At 30.0% G+C, this 19,006-nt stretch overlaps 1 protein-coding gene across 1 annotated transcript in view; it reads right to left on the reverse strand.

Annotated features, from left to right (window-relative positions):
• Window positions 1–5,188: 5,188 nt before the first annotated feature.
• LOC124358267 (LHFPL tetraspan subfamily member 1 protein-like) overlaps window positions 5,189–19,006 on the reverse strand; it is a 101,586-nt gene continuing 87,768 nt past the window's right edge. Inside the window, exon 7 of the mRNA XM_046810560.1 lies at window positions 5,189–5,438. Within this exon, the coding sequence (XP_046666516.1) occupies window positions 5,189–5,438 (250 nt within the window). The remainder of the gene's footprint in view (window positions 5,439–19,006) is intronic.

Here is a 19,006-nt window from a genome sequence, read left to right on the forward strand (position 1 = left end):
TACATTATACATATCAATATAGTAAGTGTTTTAGGCGCTAGACAATGTTACTGATGTATAAAATAAAAATTCTCATATTTAAAAACTTTCATATAAACTAAACTCTCGTATAAAAATGTACATTCTTCTAACAAAGAAAATACTATGATTCGTTCTATTCTGAAGATATAAATAGTGGAGTAATATGTCTAATGCAATGCAAAAGTATATGTTTGTAAGTACGTAAGAATTTTGAATAAAACAAAAGGACGGATTTTTATTATACATATATCACACGGTATTTGGTTTATTAGTGTGGCCAAAAAATTAGTTAGAATGAGAAAAAAAAGGTAAGTTAGATATGAAAATACATATCCCCGAACCATAATAAAACCTTGCGTTTTGTATTTAAATTAGCAATTTACATGAAGTGCTTTACAAAAATCTGCAAACTTTTATATCGTAGTAAATGAGTTCACTTCTCACAAACAAACTGCCCTTTTGTGTTTCAGCCAGACCAATAAAACACTTGACCTTTACTTTAAAACGAATACAATTATCTCGCATGTGAGGTCACATCGTTACTCGACCGTTTATGTGGTTAACACAAACCAGCTAACTGCTCGCTTTTAGGAAATCGTAATTATTTAATGTTATGAAACCATGTAATGTTCTCCTTAATTAAGAAATCCCTTGTATATCATGACAATTGAACACGCAGAGAGTATATTTTGTCGTAGTTACATGGTATCGACTGAACTGGAAATGCACTACTGCTTTTACAATGTATTGCAACATTAATTAACTGCATTGGAAGTACATGCAAATATAATTTTTAAGTTCTCTTGCATTGACGAACTCCACTTAATAAAAAGAGATGAGAGCAATTTTTTTTAACTTAATTAGTTTTTTCTGAGTTATAACAATTAACAGTACAAGCAGAAACAAAATTAAAACTAATAAAATTTAATTTTAATAGATTATTTTGTTCTGTGAGAATCAACATAAATTTATCAAAGAAACTTATTTAAATGGACCATTTTTAAATAAATATGTATAAAGAAATTAAATTTTTGTTGTTAAGTGTGTAATTTTTTTATAGTTCATCAAAAGCTGCAAAGTTTGTGTTAAAAATATTAAATTATTAAAAACATTTCAAAGTCATATCAGGATTTAAGACATTTATCTAAATCCTCTTATCCTTTCAAACCTTCCATCCAAGTTTGTTATTACTTTATCAAAGAGTACATTTTAATACACTGCAAAAATATTAATAAATGTTATCAAAGGTTTTAAAAGCAACCTTTAGTCACCTAGTAAGAATTTGTAACAAATGAATTTATATGTTTAAGGAAAAGTACAAGTTAGGTAAAATTTATTTATCTGAAGTTAATAAACCTATTTTTCATCTCAAATTACATAATAGTTGACATTAAAACGCTTAGTACTTCAATATTAACTCCAGTATACGAGTTTCTGTACATAAATCATATGCAGATGATCGTTCAATCATGTAGAGTGAAGGAAAATAAAATGTATACAAAACTGCAAGAAAAAATTACATAAAAAGCCTGTAATTGCAATAATTTGGTGAAATGATTGTTCCGTTCTTCAGTCTACACACAATTTATAAAGGAACAGTTGTTACTAAATATCATGATTTAAAAAAGGTTCATTTTTAATATTTATAAACGAATCAAACAGAAAGAATATACTTAAATATGTTAATTCAAATCAATAGGAAGCATATAAGTGTGTAAATAGAAACCCTCTTGTTACATGAGGAGTAAGCACTATGTCAGTAATGAATAATATCTTGAAAGAAGGAAAGGTCTAGCTCAGCTCCAGCGGTCAAGGGGAAGTAATAAAGCACGTAAGTACCCTAGGAGTATTCATTTCTAGCTAGTTTATACCGTCCATTTGAAACTACATTGGATATAGTAACCTTATGGATGTTCAGGAGGTATGGCAAACCTTGCCTGCTTTGACGCTCCTTCCTCATAGATCTTGACAGGAGGCGGCCCCTACTCCCAACCTTACCAATCTAGAATATTCTGTAACATCAGAAGAAGTGCAAATTTACTTTTAGGAATAAGTGCAATTTATCAGATACTGGTTCCAAGAGAACAAAAAATTAAAACATAAATAAAATAATAATTGTTTTCTTTAATATATAATTAAAGAATTGCAAAGAAACAATTAGACACTGACGAAACAAAGCCCACGACAAAAATGATCCTCCACAGTAAACTAGACCTATCAATATTAATCAATACACCCTTTTATCACGATAACTCTACATCTGTGGTTAGTGATGTGTCGCCAATTAGGTTGCCCAGGTTTAAATGACACATCAGATTTTACTTTATATGTCCTAAAGGCCAGGTATACTTTATATATAAACCAGCCAAAAGGGAACGCTCCTAGACAAACGTAATATGTGACTAAAGAAACATAAATCTTACTTGAATGTTAAAAATTAATAGTAGAGTTAAATTCAGTTGAAAGTTCAATAATAATGGTGTGGAAGGAATAATGATCCTAAGTCAAATAAAAACTATTAATTAAAGTTAACTTTCACTAGATTAGAGTAAATATAATTTAATTGTACTAGTCTGTGTATCAAAACTGTTTTTAATTTTTAATTTAATGAGTCTTAAAGCAAGTATTTTAATTTCATAATTTTAAACTTATTAACATATTCCGTGAAAACGAGCAAAGCAAATTTTACTTAAGAAAAAGACAATACAAAACAAATACCCTATAAAGCTTTTGGCTTTATTTTCACCGACAAAGAATTAGAGAGAAGAAGGTAGTTTCATTTCAACTTTGTACAAAAGTAAATACATTTATTCCTCGTAATGCAGTGTATATTACCAACTGTGTACTTTAACTGTATGACAAGGATCATAAACATTTACTGTAATTAACCTGGATGGTATATACCTACAGTGTATATTACATCCTAACGAATGTAAATAACATCATTACCGTTGCAGTATACACATTCTCTTGTTTTCATAGGCAAGTATTTCTCTTGTCGTGTTATAGGCAAATAATATTAGATATAATTTTAAACTAGTATTGTATAGTATTAAAATATCTCGATTGGATATGTACTTAAACAGCCTAAAATTGCAGTTGTGATTAGTATTTGAATAAACTCTTAGCATTACATATTAACAGGCTCACTAATCACAATCATAAAACTATTAACTTTTGGTTACAGTAAACTAGTAATAATTTATTTTAAATTAATTCAAACTCCTTACTTATAGTTTGTGTTTTAGATTAGTGAACAAATGATGAGACCACGTTTTTACACAGTATTACTACTTAAGTTTAGTTTCGAAATCATTATAATTATAATATAATATTATTTTCTCGCTTTTATAATTTAAACTTAAGTAATTGTTACAAATATACAATAGTCTACATATAATATACTTAATGTACAGGGTGATTAAAAAGTATGGATATACTTCACCTTTTCAACGACCGCACCTGTAAAATCCTAACAATATACCCTGTAGGGTACAAAACTGCACCTTTTTTGGTTAGTATCGCAATATTGCCCCTGTCCCCAAAACACATAAATTGTATTTGAGCCCAATTAAGGAATTTTAATTATAAACCTCCGTCAAGTTACACATTGCTGTAAAGGCATTATAAACGAGAATTAACAGTGAAGCTTAAAAGCCATTACAAAAATAGCGACAAATTCAAATTTTAAATATTTTATAGTATTAAAATATTCCGATTGTATATATGTACTTAAACAGCCTTAAATTGCAGTTGTGATTAGTATTTGAATAAAATCCTTGCATTACATATTAACAGCCGTACTAATCACAATCATATAACTATTAACGTTTGGTTACAGTAAACTAGTAATAATCTATTTTTTAAATTAATTTAAGATCCTTACTTAGTTTGTGTTTTAGATTAGGGAACAAATGATGAGACCACGTTTTTTACACTTTATTACTACTTAATATTAGTTTCGAAATCATTATAATTATAATATTATATTATTATCTCCGTTTTATAATTTAAAGTTAAGTCATTATTACAAACATATAACAGTCTTCATATAATATACTTAATATACAGGATGAAGAAAAAGTATAGATATACTTTAATTTGTCAACTACCACAACTGTAAAAGCCTTACTCAATGTATCCTGTAGGGTACAAAACTGCACTTTTTTGTTAGTATCGCAAAATTGCCCCTGTCCCCAAAATATATGAATTTGGGCCCAATTAAGAAATTTGAATTATAAACCTCCTTACAGTTACACATTGTTGTAAAAGTAATTATAAACAAGGATTAAGACTGAAGCTTAAAAGCCAGTACAAAATGGCGGCTAATTCATATTTAAAATATTTTTAATCATGAAAGTAATGTATATCAATATTTATTGTTTAACGGAGAGCAACGCCCATAATAACATTCCTGGCAAGTTCTGACCTTCCTTGACAAAGGAGTCTGCAAGTCTTATTACGTTTTTTTTTACTCAAAGGAACGTTTGTTGATGTTTGTCACAAAGTTAAGAAGTTGTACATTATAAAGCTCAATGAACCAGAAAGTATAACGATTTTGACGATACGAGTGTATGGACATTAGAGATCTTATGATAAGGTAATATACGTATTTAGTGACTCATTTTAAAATCGCAGACATGTTTCAAAATCAGAAGTGCAAATACCATTAAACGTTTTGAAGATACGGCCTTCCACGAACAAAGTCAGCTGCTAGTGATGAAATCTCAATTAATGTTTTGCACTGTATTTCATAATCCCAATGTCTCAAAAGTCACTTAAAACTTCTTAAAACTTAAAATACTTCTTATTGTCAGAATGTAAAAGTTATGCGCAATACCAAATTTAAACCTTACAGTATTACTTAGCTCATGATTGTTCTGAGACGACTTTGATTGTTGAATTCAATTTTGCTAGTTAAGGATGAGAAATATTAATAAAAATGCAGCAGCATTAAATAGCATTGTTTTACAGACGAGCATTATATATGTTAAACGCTAATGTGACACGGCACAACTGTCGGTATTTGTCTGATATTAATCTTCACTGGATGAGAGAGCGACATCCGTAGCTCGATCAGCAAGAAATAGCTTTTTTTATCTTTTATTCACATATACATTGAGTACAGTGTTGCGTCATAACAATAATAATGAGAGTAGTTTCAGTTCTATAGACTCCTCCAGTCCTGAAACTCCTGTATGGTGTATATGGATCGGTCTAAGAGCCAGTCTGAGAGTGCTTTCTTGAACTGTTTATCCTGTAGTTTCTGTAGGTCTTCTGGTAGCCGGTTAAAGAAGGCAGCACCTCGATAAGAAGGCTTCTTTTCATACAAGCTGAGTCGATGTGCCTGTAGTTGAAAGTTGTGTCTGTGTCGGGTGTTGTAGTTATGTTGATCCACCAATCTGGCTTGGTCTGCTCTTAAAGCATATATTATAACTTCACGTATGTATAGTGAGGTTATTGTCAAAATTTTGAAATCTTTAAAAGCTTCCCTGCAGGAGTCTTGTGGTTTTAGTCCTTTTAATGTTCGTATTGCTCTTTTTTGTATTACTAACACCCTTTGCAGATTTGTTGCGTTTGTGCCTCCCCATACACAACAAATAGCCTTATATAGCAATATATAGCTTTTAGATTGTCTGCTTCAAGCTATATGGAGCACCTCCGAAGTACGGTTTGATCATCCGTACACATTTAGTCAACACATTTCCCAATCGCTGTATAGGTGAAAGGGTAGCTATTAAATGGTAGAATAGTAAATCCAAAGCCTTCCGCAGGAATCCATCCAGTTCGCCATTTCAAGTTTATATAAGAAATTATATTGTTATTACGTCGAATGGGAGCATATTGAGCTTCTGTAATGGAAAGTCTGAGAATAGAAAGCCAACGAACTTTGATTTTACAAAAAAATCCCATTTGTTAAAAATTATTTTTTTTACTAGAAAAAAATATGTTAATTATTATTTTTAAACATTAAAATAAACAGGAAACTCTGTTGAACTCATAACTTGTTTATAACTTGTAATTTTTATCGAGTTCAGGCATAAGGATATTTTAAGTTTGAATGAGTGGCTATATTTTACTAGCCTGAGATAGCGAGATCTAGGTGTCACTGTTAATTTCCTTTCATAAACACTTTTAAAACGATTTTTAACTTGACGAAGGTTTACATTCAACATTTTGATATTGCGCCTAAGGTTTGGTGTATAGGTATTAGGGTAATCTTCTGATACTAATCGAAAAATCCTGTGTTCTACCCTAAATAATATATTGTTTAGTTTTAATAGGTGGTATAAGTTGATGTGAGGTATTAAATGTACTTCTAGTTCTTATTCACCCTGTATAGTGAACATTTAATATTGTTGGTATTATTGCATTTAATGCGCAGTACACGTAATTAATAAAGGTTAACATAGTATTCAGTCAGTAACCGAACAGCATGTTTTTCATATACTCGTAGTTAAATACAAAACCGCCTATTATTAGAACAACTTATTTGGACTCAATACTTCTATAAGCTACTATAGATCTGTGTTTCTGCCTACAGGGTTCGTTTTGTGTGTGTTCGTGCGTGCGCGCGCGCGCGCGCGCGTGGTGTGAGTGTATGTGTGTTTATAAATTTACCATTACTACAAGCAATCAGGAAACAACGCCATTGTTTACCGAAACTATTGTTTACATTCACTTGGTTATTTATTCGCGTAATTAATGCTATTGTTCGTTCGTTTATTTGAAGTTTGACATCAAAGCAATAATACTCACTTAATAGCTGTTATGAGACATTTATACTATTTGTAGTAAATAATTCTTTTAGTTCTTATTATCAAATAATCGTCAGGGAAGTGTAACTGATGTTTAATATTCACTAAAATATTCATTTCATTGGGAAGTAGTGTATTGCTAATTTGCTATTAAACATGTATTTCTTTGCTGTCATATTAGATGATGTTTAGTTATAATTTATAAAGACACTAATAAAATACTCCATTAAATATGATAGGTACTGGGATCTATAGACATTGAAGTTGTCTCATTGTAATGACCCTATACCGGGTGTGTTCTCTGATTTAGGTACTAAAAGTATCACTTAAAAGTCTTAAAATAAATATTTTGAAATTTTCCAAAATAAATGTGTAAGTATACATCCTAGAAAGTACTTATTAGGAAGCTGTTCTAATCTCCGTAATGTAATGTCTGATCTGTGCTTTACAGTCTTTTCCGTATCGAAATAGCAATCACTCAAATCTATATTTTAATTCAAAGATTTATTTCAAAGACTCGAGAGCTTCAGAGTTTCATCCCACCGGTCTTTGGAGGTACAAATTTAATAAATCTGGAGTTGTTCTAGAAATCTGGGATACCATGTAAAAGGTAATACTAATCACGACCCTGTAATTTTATTAGGACATCATTGCGAAGCTGTGATCAACCATTCGTAGCTACTTTTGGGAATCTATTTTAATCAATATAACCCGGGGAATTAAGTGTTTATACTTATTGTATTATTAGACTTAGGTATATTACGTGGAATTTATGTTATTTTAAAACCAGAATACCTTAATTTTACTAAAAGGATGGTATAATATTAGTCAGGATAGTTATTTTTAATTAATACTCATGATGATAATTTTGTTCAGGAATTGAAGTGAATTTTGTATAAATACATTTCTCGAAAAAACATTAACGTGTCAGTGCCATATTTGTAAGAGATTTAACAAAACTGCATAATTATTTTCTTCCACAATACGCAGTATTACAACTGTACAAGAAAAGATAATAAAAAAGAAATAAACTTTTTAAAATGTTCGTGACATTTAAACGGTTATTGGAAAGTTAATTCTTAAATCATTCAAAATAATAAATCTACTAATAATGAACTTCACATCATAACTTCAAGAACTTTTAAAAATTGCTGTTACAGCATCAACCAAGTCAGTCACGCTGAATGATAGAGACTAGCAGTTTTTTTTTTTTTTTTTTTTTTTTACTCGCGGCTTCACATGCAATGTTGTAGGCTTTGAACACGTATGAGCAGTTGGAACGAATGAATTATACTCTCGGTGCCAATGGAGTTTACCTTGTTCCTCGATCAAGAAAATATATTCACTACACAGGTGTGTTCATAGCATACTTAATATTTGATAAATCTACAGTTCAAAGTATTTTTACGAAAGATTTTAATTTTATGTTCTGGATATGTTCTCACTCTGTGCTGAACATTGGTTGCAGAAAATGTATAAATAAGAAGTGTTGTTACTATAAAGCTTACACTATGCTTTCAAGTGCATAAATGTAAATTGAAAATGGTAGTTAAATATAATGCTGTGCTATCATCAAACAATATTTACACAGACACGTTGACTACAGTTAAGAGACTCTTCCAATGGATAATATTTGTCTGCTTTAATGAAGCTTTAGGGATAGTGATAAGATTTTTCATAACTATACACCAGTGGCGCGTAGCCCGAAAGAATTCTTCAGATAAGAATATGACAAGATGTTGACACTTAGAAAGTCAATGTAAAATTTCAATACAACTGGTTTATTAGTATTTGCGTGATTTAGTTTTTACGAGCCGCGACATTTCCCGAGAAGATGTCAATTGTGTGAACAGCTGAAACAGTGACGTAACTATCAAACCCTGCTTGGATCTGACATCTTGTCACTACTGATTACTCTTCAGTACATTATATCCATTCAAGGGTGGGTTTCAACATTGTTGCAACATCCTCTCTAAGTTTTATTTGTATTCAATGTTATTCTTATCCAATTTGAAATCATTATTGCATATAGTACATTCATATTTATAAAGCTAGCTGTATCCGGTTATACATTGGAATATAACATAATTGATAAAACTAAAAGATCTTTAGTATCACGCCATCCAATACTGGTCAAGCTGGTGTCACCTTTACTTGTGATATGAATACAATCTGGACAATGCCTGCTGATTATTAGCACTTACGTATTTATACCTTTAACAAAATTAGTGTAGTGCCTGTATCCACAACATTGTAAAACCTACCCGGCCAGCACACGTCATAATACATTTTTAATTTGAGATGAGTAATATCTTTTAAATTCACAGATGCTTTGCAGTTTTAAAGCAAAGTGTTTAAAAATTATGAGAGTATGGCGTTCAATATTTCAAAATACCAATTGTATCACATAAAAGCAAGATATCCAATACTCTTTGTATGTGATCGCCATTGGCGCAGTGATGGGGATACAAAGGTTATCGCAAGATATCCAGATCAAGCAATGTCGAGCGTGGCTGCTGCTTGGATGGGTGACCGCTAAACGAGGTTGTCCTTCCAAGCAGCTATTCAAAAGAGCTATGTCTACCACAAACATTAGTGATGAGCTTTATACTTGATAAACGTTAGGCAGGCCGAAAGGGCTTATTTAACTCGAAATTCAAATTCGAATGCTGTGTTCCAAGTTGTTTACAGAGTTAATAGCCGTCATGTGAGCAAGCGAAACAGTATTTGTTTGTAAACAATCCACTTTGTTATCGTTTCGGTCACGATTGTGTGAAATTATCCGTCTTTGTGTTAATATATTGTGTTTAAACTGAAAACAAGTATCACTTGGTCCTTGCAGAAAATTAATTATCGACATCAGTAACATTCTTATCGGAAACGAGGATCGATCATGAATTAAAAATATTGTTTATTTTTTGTCTTATAGCAAAATGTGAGATTTAAACCTTCTATACACCGATTTCCTACACACATTATTGCTTAAAAGTAGTTTTTTAAATTTTTATTTAGGAACTCAACATTGATACAAATGGAAACGTTGGTATTTATTCTTGATACGATAATAATTATGCATTTTCCAACACAACCATATAATACTGTAATATAATTGACTTACTGTATACCTAAATTCCCAATTTAACAACCATCGATTTATTTAAATTGAAATTTTAACAATCCGTCTCTACTTGGCAATATTTAACGCATTTTAATGTTAGAGTCTGCAGTAAAACGTAGGATGCACTTCTTACTGACTTTAATATGATTTAGCCCTATCATATTGAAAAGAAAATATGACATAACACGTTATTTTGTATATTGTTATAAGTATATTAATAAAATTCTAAAATTGAGTCTTCAAATTACAAACTTATGAACATTTCAGATCTTCTAATAGAAGATATTTCCGGATATAAACAAGTAGGCATCAACATAATAAACGCTATATTACAGCTTCAATACTTCATGGCTTCAGTTACAGACAGGGTGCAAAATATGCACAGAGTAATACATTATTTGCACAAGAAATGTAAATATCTATGTAATTTGAGTCTCTTCCTTTAAATTTATCGATGCTAGTTGTGTTAAACCAATGTAATAAATTTCTTTCTGTGATTAATGTTCTTTATTTATTTTAAAGATACTGGTTAGCTGAAAGTCGTATTTAGGACTAAAGAAACAAGTTAAACAATAATATATCTACAATTTGGACAGTATATGCATATTAAATTAATTTAAAGTCTTTTACATGTTGACCCACTAGTTGTATGGGGTCCGTTTTGGATTTTCCTACCTGAGAGAAATAAACATAATTTTAATTACTTACTACAAATTCATAAACAAATCTCTTTAGTTAAATGGAAGCTCTGATTAGAAAAACGTTATTAAATTAAGAACGTTTAAAATTGTATTTTTTACATTCCAATTAATAGATTACATGCTTATTAATAGTAGTTTATAAAATATTAAGGAAAATAGTTAAAGCAACAAAATTCAAATTTTTGTATTTATCATAAAAGCAATAATGTTATAATTAATTTTATAACATTTTAATAACAATCAATGGTGATAAATAAAACTTTTTTTTTAAGTAGAAATCGATTAAGACTCATAAGTAATGTTCCTGAAATTGGACTTAAAAGAATTATTGAATATAAAAGAATTACATACATAAAAGTTGTATTTTTTATTACAAAAGCTAGAGTTAAAAAAGTTAGAGTAATTATTTGTTACTCCTAATATTTTTGCAACTTTTTTAATTTTTTTGTAAAGATCCAAAGAGTTGGAAACCACTCAAAAAATAATTCAACTCTGTAGATCCCCATTATCTCAGGGTGGACATTTCAACACGTATATCCCCTTTTTAGGGTTGATTCTACACCAATAGGATTAAAAACGTAGTTGCTGTTTCACATGATGTTTGTAAATATCATAGAAATATCAAAAATTGGTTGAGTGTTATCGAAGCCTATTACTTGAGTAACTGAGAAAATGTCATATCTGTATGTCTGTTTACAATCAAGAACAAACCATCTTATAGACTTGAAATTATGCAAGAAGTATCATTTCTATATAGACAAACATGATGCCTTGGCTGAGCGTCATTGAAGAATCATTTGAAGGGATCATGAGAAATCACTCATTAGGTTGACTGAATTTTCGTTAAATGTCTGTATGTCTGTTTGCCCGCAAGACATATTTGAGGGTAAATAAGGTATTTGCATGAAGTATTGCATACGAAAAAAACGCTTCAATGAGAACTATAAACTGTATGTTACTTTCCTTAACACAATAATAGTAATAAAATCACTAAAGGCGAAAGAAACCATTACCGGTTCACAGGCTGGGAATAACGCCAGACAAACGATCGCTCTCATTTTATTTACATCTCGGTTCACAGTTAATATAAAGGTACTTTGAAGTTGATTCATTAATAAACTTATTCAAAAATCTATTTATCAAATATTTTAAAATTTAACAATATTTGTTATAAAAGTAAATTATTTTCAACAGTTAGGTCTTAACATTTCAAATTGTCTAACCGATAACTACTCACAATTTTCAATTTTTCAAATTACCTCTTTTAGTTCAGACGGCAAACTGGATTTTTGGTCACTCTAATAGGAAGGAAACATTTCAGACCTCAATGTTTCCCCTGGGAGAATGGAAAATTAGTTTGAGTTCAGAGATTATAACCCTACTGAATTTTTTTACATCCTGAACTGATACATAGCCCTCATTAGTACTGCTAGGAGAATATTTAAAATAAAAAATCGGTGGTTTTAGTACAAAGATTACATTTCAATAATGTTAAAGAAATTAAATATATCTATTGCTGCAAACATAACATGTTATATAATTCGTACGTACTGAGTTACCATTTTTTTTATTTTGTACTGCTCTCCAATATTACCAATATTATTGAAAAATATAGAAGAAGTTTATTTAATTTTCACCCTTTAGAAAGATGTACAATGAGCAACATCCCGTAATGTAAGTACTGGTAGTTTCAGCTGAATGACAGGGAATATCAACCTTTATGTTATGTCCTAGATGCTGCTGTATTCCAGCACATTACATCCAAAATTGAACATTCACGTTACTATTTATACATCCCCATTATTTTTTCAGATCATCGTCTTATAATGTCGAATTATACACAAAGTATTAAACAAAAAATTATAGTCCATGTTTCTAAAATGGTCTGAAACGTATATTAGCCTAAATTATACAGATTTCAATCAAAATTCATTCACTAGAAAGTCAGAATAACTATTATTTTAAAGATTTAAAATATATTAAAAATTATCTCCCGTGGTTTGATTCTACTGGATTAATAATAAAAAATTGTTGTGATACAAAACTTTAACATTTTTTAGTAATATTTATTATTGCGTTATGCGTCATCAGATAAATTAAACCGCTACGTTTTATTATATAATAAGAATAGAACAAATCGTTTATTGTAATAAATGCCAATCACTATGCAAGTTCACTTTGTAAATATATTTTACATATTACTTCTCAAAATTTAATTTATAGTATATTTTAATGTATTCTATTCCTACTAATGTAATATGTTTAATTACAGTGGATTAATTCACGAAAATAGCGTACTCTCGTATATTGAACTCGTTCTCTTGTCTGTCACGTTGTATAACAGTTAATTATAATATAATGTGTCAATTTTTTATTGTAATTCACTCTGTCAAAATAAATGCGAATGTTTTAATGCGAATGCGAATATGTACATTCATATTTTTTTATAAATTAAAGACAATTTGAAATAAATGCAAAACCCACAGAATATATAATATTTCAATGAAAATAACAAGTATGTTGTAACAGACGGTAATTTTGTTGCATTTAAAACCTGTTGTCAGATTGTGCCAAGGACAAAAAGGAATAACCAGCTCGACGTGATACAAAGAGTCCGGATGTTAAAGCGGTAACAGGAGTGCTTCCTTTTCCTTACATATATTCTGACCTGGATATATCTAAATGTGCCCATGTATAGCAGCTAATGGAAATGAGGTTTACAATTATGTGAACAATATTTTATATTCTCTATCATAAAGCTCTCTTTAATTATAAAGTACAATGCCGAAGTCGTTTGTTTTATAGTGTCAGTTACGCATGGAAAATTGTATTTATTAGCTTCTTGTTAAGTTGGAATGTGTAAAATAGTATTTTATGTATAATAGATACAATAGGGAAGTGCCATTCTGTTTAGCCGAAGCACTTTCGGGTGGCCAACACTATTCACCACCTTTTTTATTACAAAAGTGGACCGATATTTTAAAACTTCATCTAAAATAAGAACAAACTCAAAATGGAACGGACTTATCAAGTTTAATTGTAAGAAAAATCATTTGGTCTTCAGAAAAATGTAATTACTTTTAACACACGACATTAGTGCAGTTTTTCCAATTTATACAGGTCAGTAGATACACACTTCTCCAATAACGTGTATAAAATAAATATAAATAAATAAATAAAATAAAAATAACACCACTCTAATTACTATTAAGAAAAATAAGGCTTAGTATACGATACGATATTATTACCAAGTAGTTATTAAGGTTTTCCATATTTTAATTTTTAATAAACAAGCCTGTAAAAAATACACATATTTGGATCAGTTATGTTCGTATTGCTGATATTGACAAATAAATATTGATCATCGATCTGTAATTATTGCAGATTTATAATTATTAATCTCATATTGTGTAATTATAATTTCTATTATAATTCATTATCAATCATATTTACCCAAAGAAAAAAACAGGATTTACACTCAAACTGTTATTGAATATTGAGTTAAGCTCCAGTTCACCTTCCTTTTATTGCAGCGTCTGCTATCTGACACTGTCTCACAATTGACTCCTGGATTCTGGAGTCTTGTTCGTCTGAAGAGATCTAAAGAAAGTCAACGACGAAGAAGCTTAAAACAAAAAATTATATTGTTTTGACATCAGAGACACCTATAAATAGGTGAAGTGGTTGTTTCATTGTCTTATCAGGTACACGATTGAGTGCACTACAATATGATAGACACAATCCCACGATCCCTAAGCACGGTGAAGCAACGGAGTTTTCTACACTTAACAAATAGTTATTTTTATTATTTCCACACATAGTTAATATATATATATATATATATATATATATATATATATATATATATGTTTTAAACAATAGGCAAATTTTTATACTTTAGGATATTTTACGACTCAAAATGTTTTAGGCACATGAACCTTAACATTTCATTCAATATTTTGTTTATGACTAGACGGTATAAGCAGACTTACCGATCGAATCTTGTGAAGGATGTATAAATATTAACGTTAATGTTGTTATTTACATTAGTTTAGTATGTAATGTGGAGTTATATATCATCCAGGACAGTAACACAGGTTGATGTTCTCAATCATTCGGCGGAAACTAGCAGTAGTTTTATTACAAGTTACTAACTGTATCTACATCATAATAAAAGATATAAATAAAACAAACTTATTCCCTCTGTATTATTTTAATAATGAGGATAAAAATGCTATAATAGATGTTTATTATAAATTATTTTTTCTTTTAAACTATATACTGTGAATAGAAATAAGAAATACTGAAATCTGAATTAAAATTTCTTATCGTCATCAATAAAGTGTTTTTCTGTAAAAATATTTGTACATTTTAATCTCTAAATGGCATTGTTTGATTTCTTAAATTCATATTGTTACAAGTTACAATTTTTATCGCCAAGCAGCTTTTGTTTTTTAGTGTTCAATTGTCCAATTAGTTGTATAGAAAGGGTAAACGTTTTGAAGTGTTCTCATTCCTTGGCTATTTTGGAAAGAATTAGAAATAAATTTAAAATTTTACGTTTTAATTTTATAAGTTAAACAAATAAAGTGAAGTACATATTTGTTTAATGGTCCACATTTTGCCTTCCTGGACTTGGATATGACAGAGAGATAGAAATAGCTAGTGTACCGTATGCCAATGTGCCATTAATATGATTAGTTTGAAATTTAAGTCACTGATTGTGTTTAGTGAAATTATTGTTTACATTCAGTTTATTTTGCAACTGTTTGTGTATTCACAGCCAATGCTTTTCGTATTACAATTGTTACTGAATTGGTAACACTTTATATTTCAAATCATCGATGTATTATTATTTAATATCCAATTGTCATAAAAGTGAATGTAACGAGTTGTGGGAATTTCATTTAATTAAAATATAATATTTCAATATACTAATCATGAAAATATTACATCTTATATAATGCTAAGTACTTATATTCATGAAAAAACAAGTTAATTGAGAAAGTTTCATTATTTTATCGTCAAAATGTATTTTAGTCCTTACATACATTTCTGACTCTTGGCAGACTTCTTGGTGGGAAACAATTTAGGTTGCTTTTTGTGAAGCATTAGACTTTATACAAAGGATTATATTGCAAAACATTTTCGTGAGATGTTGTAACAAATTTCAACATTGTAGGCAACAATGTATGTTTTAGGCCCTGAGTTAGACTATTTAAAACGGTAATAACAAACTGTTAAAATTCATTTAATTTAAAAAATGTTAGAATTAAAAATATGTTATAAGAAGTAGCTTTTGGAATAAGTGCTTCAGTGAATCAACTTCAGCGGTCATTTATATTAAATCTAAACCAAGATGTACAAAACAACGAGAGCGATCGTTTGTCTGGCGTCAGTCCATGCCCGAGAAAGGTAATGATTTGTCGGCCTCAGTGATTGTTATATTATTTGTACCAAGGAAAGAAATAAACAGTTTATACATCTCGTTGAAGGGTTTTGTAGATTAATTATTATATATAAAGCGGTAGGTTTCATGCTATACTTCATGTCTGTAATTTATTATTCCTCAAAGATCTCGAGCGTACATACAGTCATATAGAAAAGTAAATTTTTATATCCCCCAGCAGACAAAAGATACATTCTGTCAGCCTACTGAGTATTAGGCTTCAATGCTGCTCATACAAATTTCATAGATTGACATTCCACAATATCCAACACGATGTAACATGCATAGGAATAATACTTCATGCAAAATTTCAAGTCTGTAGGACAGTTTGTTCTTTAAATATCGCGGAGACAGAAGGACAGAAATTACGTTTCTCGAGGACCTCTAGTAATAATAGGCTTCACTTACTCTGATCCACTTTGGATGTTTTTATCAGTTAAAAAACAAAATTTGATATTATATTATTCGTCAATCTTCAATTTATATTATTTCTTCAATTTTTATTAATACTTCTCTTATTATACTTCTTATTATACTAATAAAATAGTAGTACAATATATTTAATACTGGAAAACAGCGTTTTTGGGAAGTACTTGTGCTTTTAATATTTCAATCCTATGTTTGGGTTTGTAATCTATAGTATCGTACGATTATGTGGACGTATAATAACCACCGAACTATAATTTGCAATTTTAGTCTGATTTTAAACCTCAAACAAGTATTAATTTAAAAATTTATCAGAATCCAGAGTAAAGACTTATTATTATTTTTTATTCGACATTGTTACAGGTTATTTGGAAAACTCGGTTTTTTTAATTTTAAAAACACAAAAACACAATTTAATTTAAAAAACTTAAATGTATGGTTGTTTATCATATCTTTAAAATGAGACAAGAATCATAATTCCTCAACCAAGTATACAGACATAAATTCAATAGAAGTTTAATGTTGTTTTTATTGTATATAAAGAAAGTACCACCCCACAGGTTTATTAATTTATAAATTATGTGTAAGATATTAAGAATGGGTTCTGTATATCAAACAATTGTCATCGGAGTAGCATAAGCCTGTCAATAATATAAATAACAAACAGGAAAACGATAGTCACATCCCTCCTCTGGTCTTGTTCACTGTTCAGTGGCTTAAATTTCCAAACAAAGTCTTTACAAGAAGTCGCAAAATATCAGTCGTGTCACGGTTTGCAAAACCTGAAAAAGTGGAAACATTTAAATGGTTTGTGATACCAATGTACTTAATTATTTGAAAATTAGCTAAAACTTTCTCCATTCACATAGATCTAGCATATAAAAAATATTCCTATAAGCTAAACCTTATTTTCGTCGTAATAGAGCATAGACATTCGAATCTATAGGTAGATGAAATAGATTCACGTCAGCGAGCTGAAAGAGCTGGAATTTGAGCTTAGGAATTTCACGATCATCCACAAAAGAAATTTTCTCTGCACAAATTCGAGTACATCTGTATAACCTTCATCCCTATTTAAAAAAATAGTGCTATAATAAAGATGACTTCAGATTGAGAATCTGTAAAACAAGGTACAAGACTCTTTGTCGTTAAAAATTGGGTATTTAACATAAAAGTTACTTTCGTCTTAAAAAATACCACTTATGTATCCATATGAAATATACTTCAAAACAATTATAACACGAAAATGTGCTTTCCCTCTATCCTACTGCACAACCAATCTGAATAAAATTAATTTTAGAAGGATTCTTTTTGTTAAGTATAATTAATTACGATCGTTCTAACAAGGTTTGACGGACCAGAATCAATAACTAAACTAAACGGTCTGTCACACCTACAATTGGTAGCGAGCTTCTAATATAATCAGCATAAATGTGAAATTTACAGTGCAAAATATATATTATATCTACATTAAATAAGATGAAAATAAAGAGAAGAATTCGAAAACATGAAGTACTCTCGAGTCAGCAACAAAAGTCTCTACCAAAATTGTATTTTAAGTATTCCAGCGATAAGGATAAAAATATTCTAAAAAGGACGATGCCCGATATTACCAAAAGTCTTATAGGAGTTAACGTAAATAATATTAGGATGACCTCGTCGCTCTACTGTATGGCTTGCAGTTAATTACGGACTACTGTTGAAAACGACAAGTTTATGCTAAACTATCTTTCAAATGGCCCTTTTCAGCTCCTACTTTAATGGGTGAATACCATCTTTTCTATTATTCTTATATAATACTACGTGCTATATTTCCGAGTAATCTCTTAAGGACAATCAATAGAAAACGAAGAAGCAAACTCCTAAAAATGTACCAAAAAGTCAACAACAAGATAACATAAGTTACCCCAATCCTCCTTTAATTTATTGTGACGTGTTTTTTTTTCATCCACGAAGCTTATTTTATATAACCGCATTACATGAACCCTACATTTTATATAGAACTGTCAGTTGACAGTGGACAATGCAGCAGTATATCAATAATGTAAGTTACAAACAGGATTACCCACGTCACAACCCTCTCTTGCCCCTGTTTAGTGTCACGGGTTTTGTCACCCTCCTTACATTCTTTATATGACAGCGGAGCATATATCAGCAACTAAGTTTTATTTGGCGGAAACTTAATACATACATACATGTATTCTGTAAATAACATACATAATGTAAATTAAAAAAACTAATTACACACATAATGTTTCTCTCAGGCCCTTGAATATTGCTAGGAACGTCAGTATTCTCAATAGTATACTGTGTTTTCGTGGCAATGGACGAGTCTTGTATTTCCTTTCTTAACTTACTAACCTTTCAATTACAGCACTACTACTTTGTTGTCATAATTTTTGTGAGCGTTAGCGAAGCGTATCACTCGAGTACATGAAACAATTTTTTTTTTTAATTAGACCTAACCTAATCTAATAGTGTATTCCTTCACTTTCATCCCTCATGTATTATTTACATAACAGCTATGCTCTAC

This window comes from Homalodisca vitripennis, chromosome 3 (assembly GCF_021130785.1).
Source record: "Homalodisca vitripennis isolate AUS2020 chromosome 3, UT_GWSS_2.1, whole genome shotgun sequence".
In the NCBI taxonomy this organism is placed as follows: Eukaryota; Metazoa; Arthropoda; class Insecta; order Hemiptera; family Cicadellidae; genus Homalodisca; species Homalodisca vitripennis.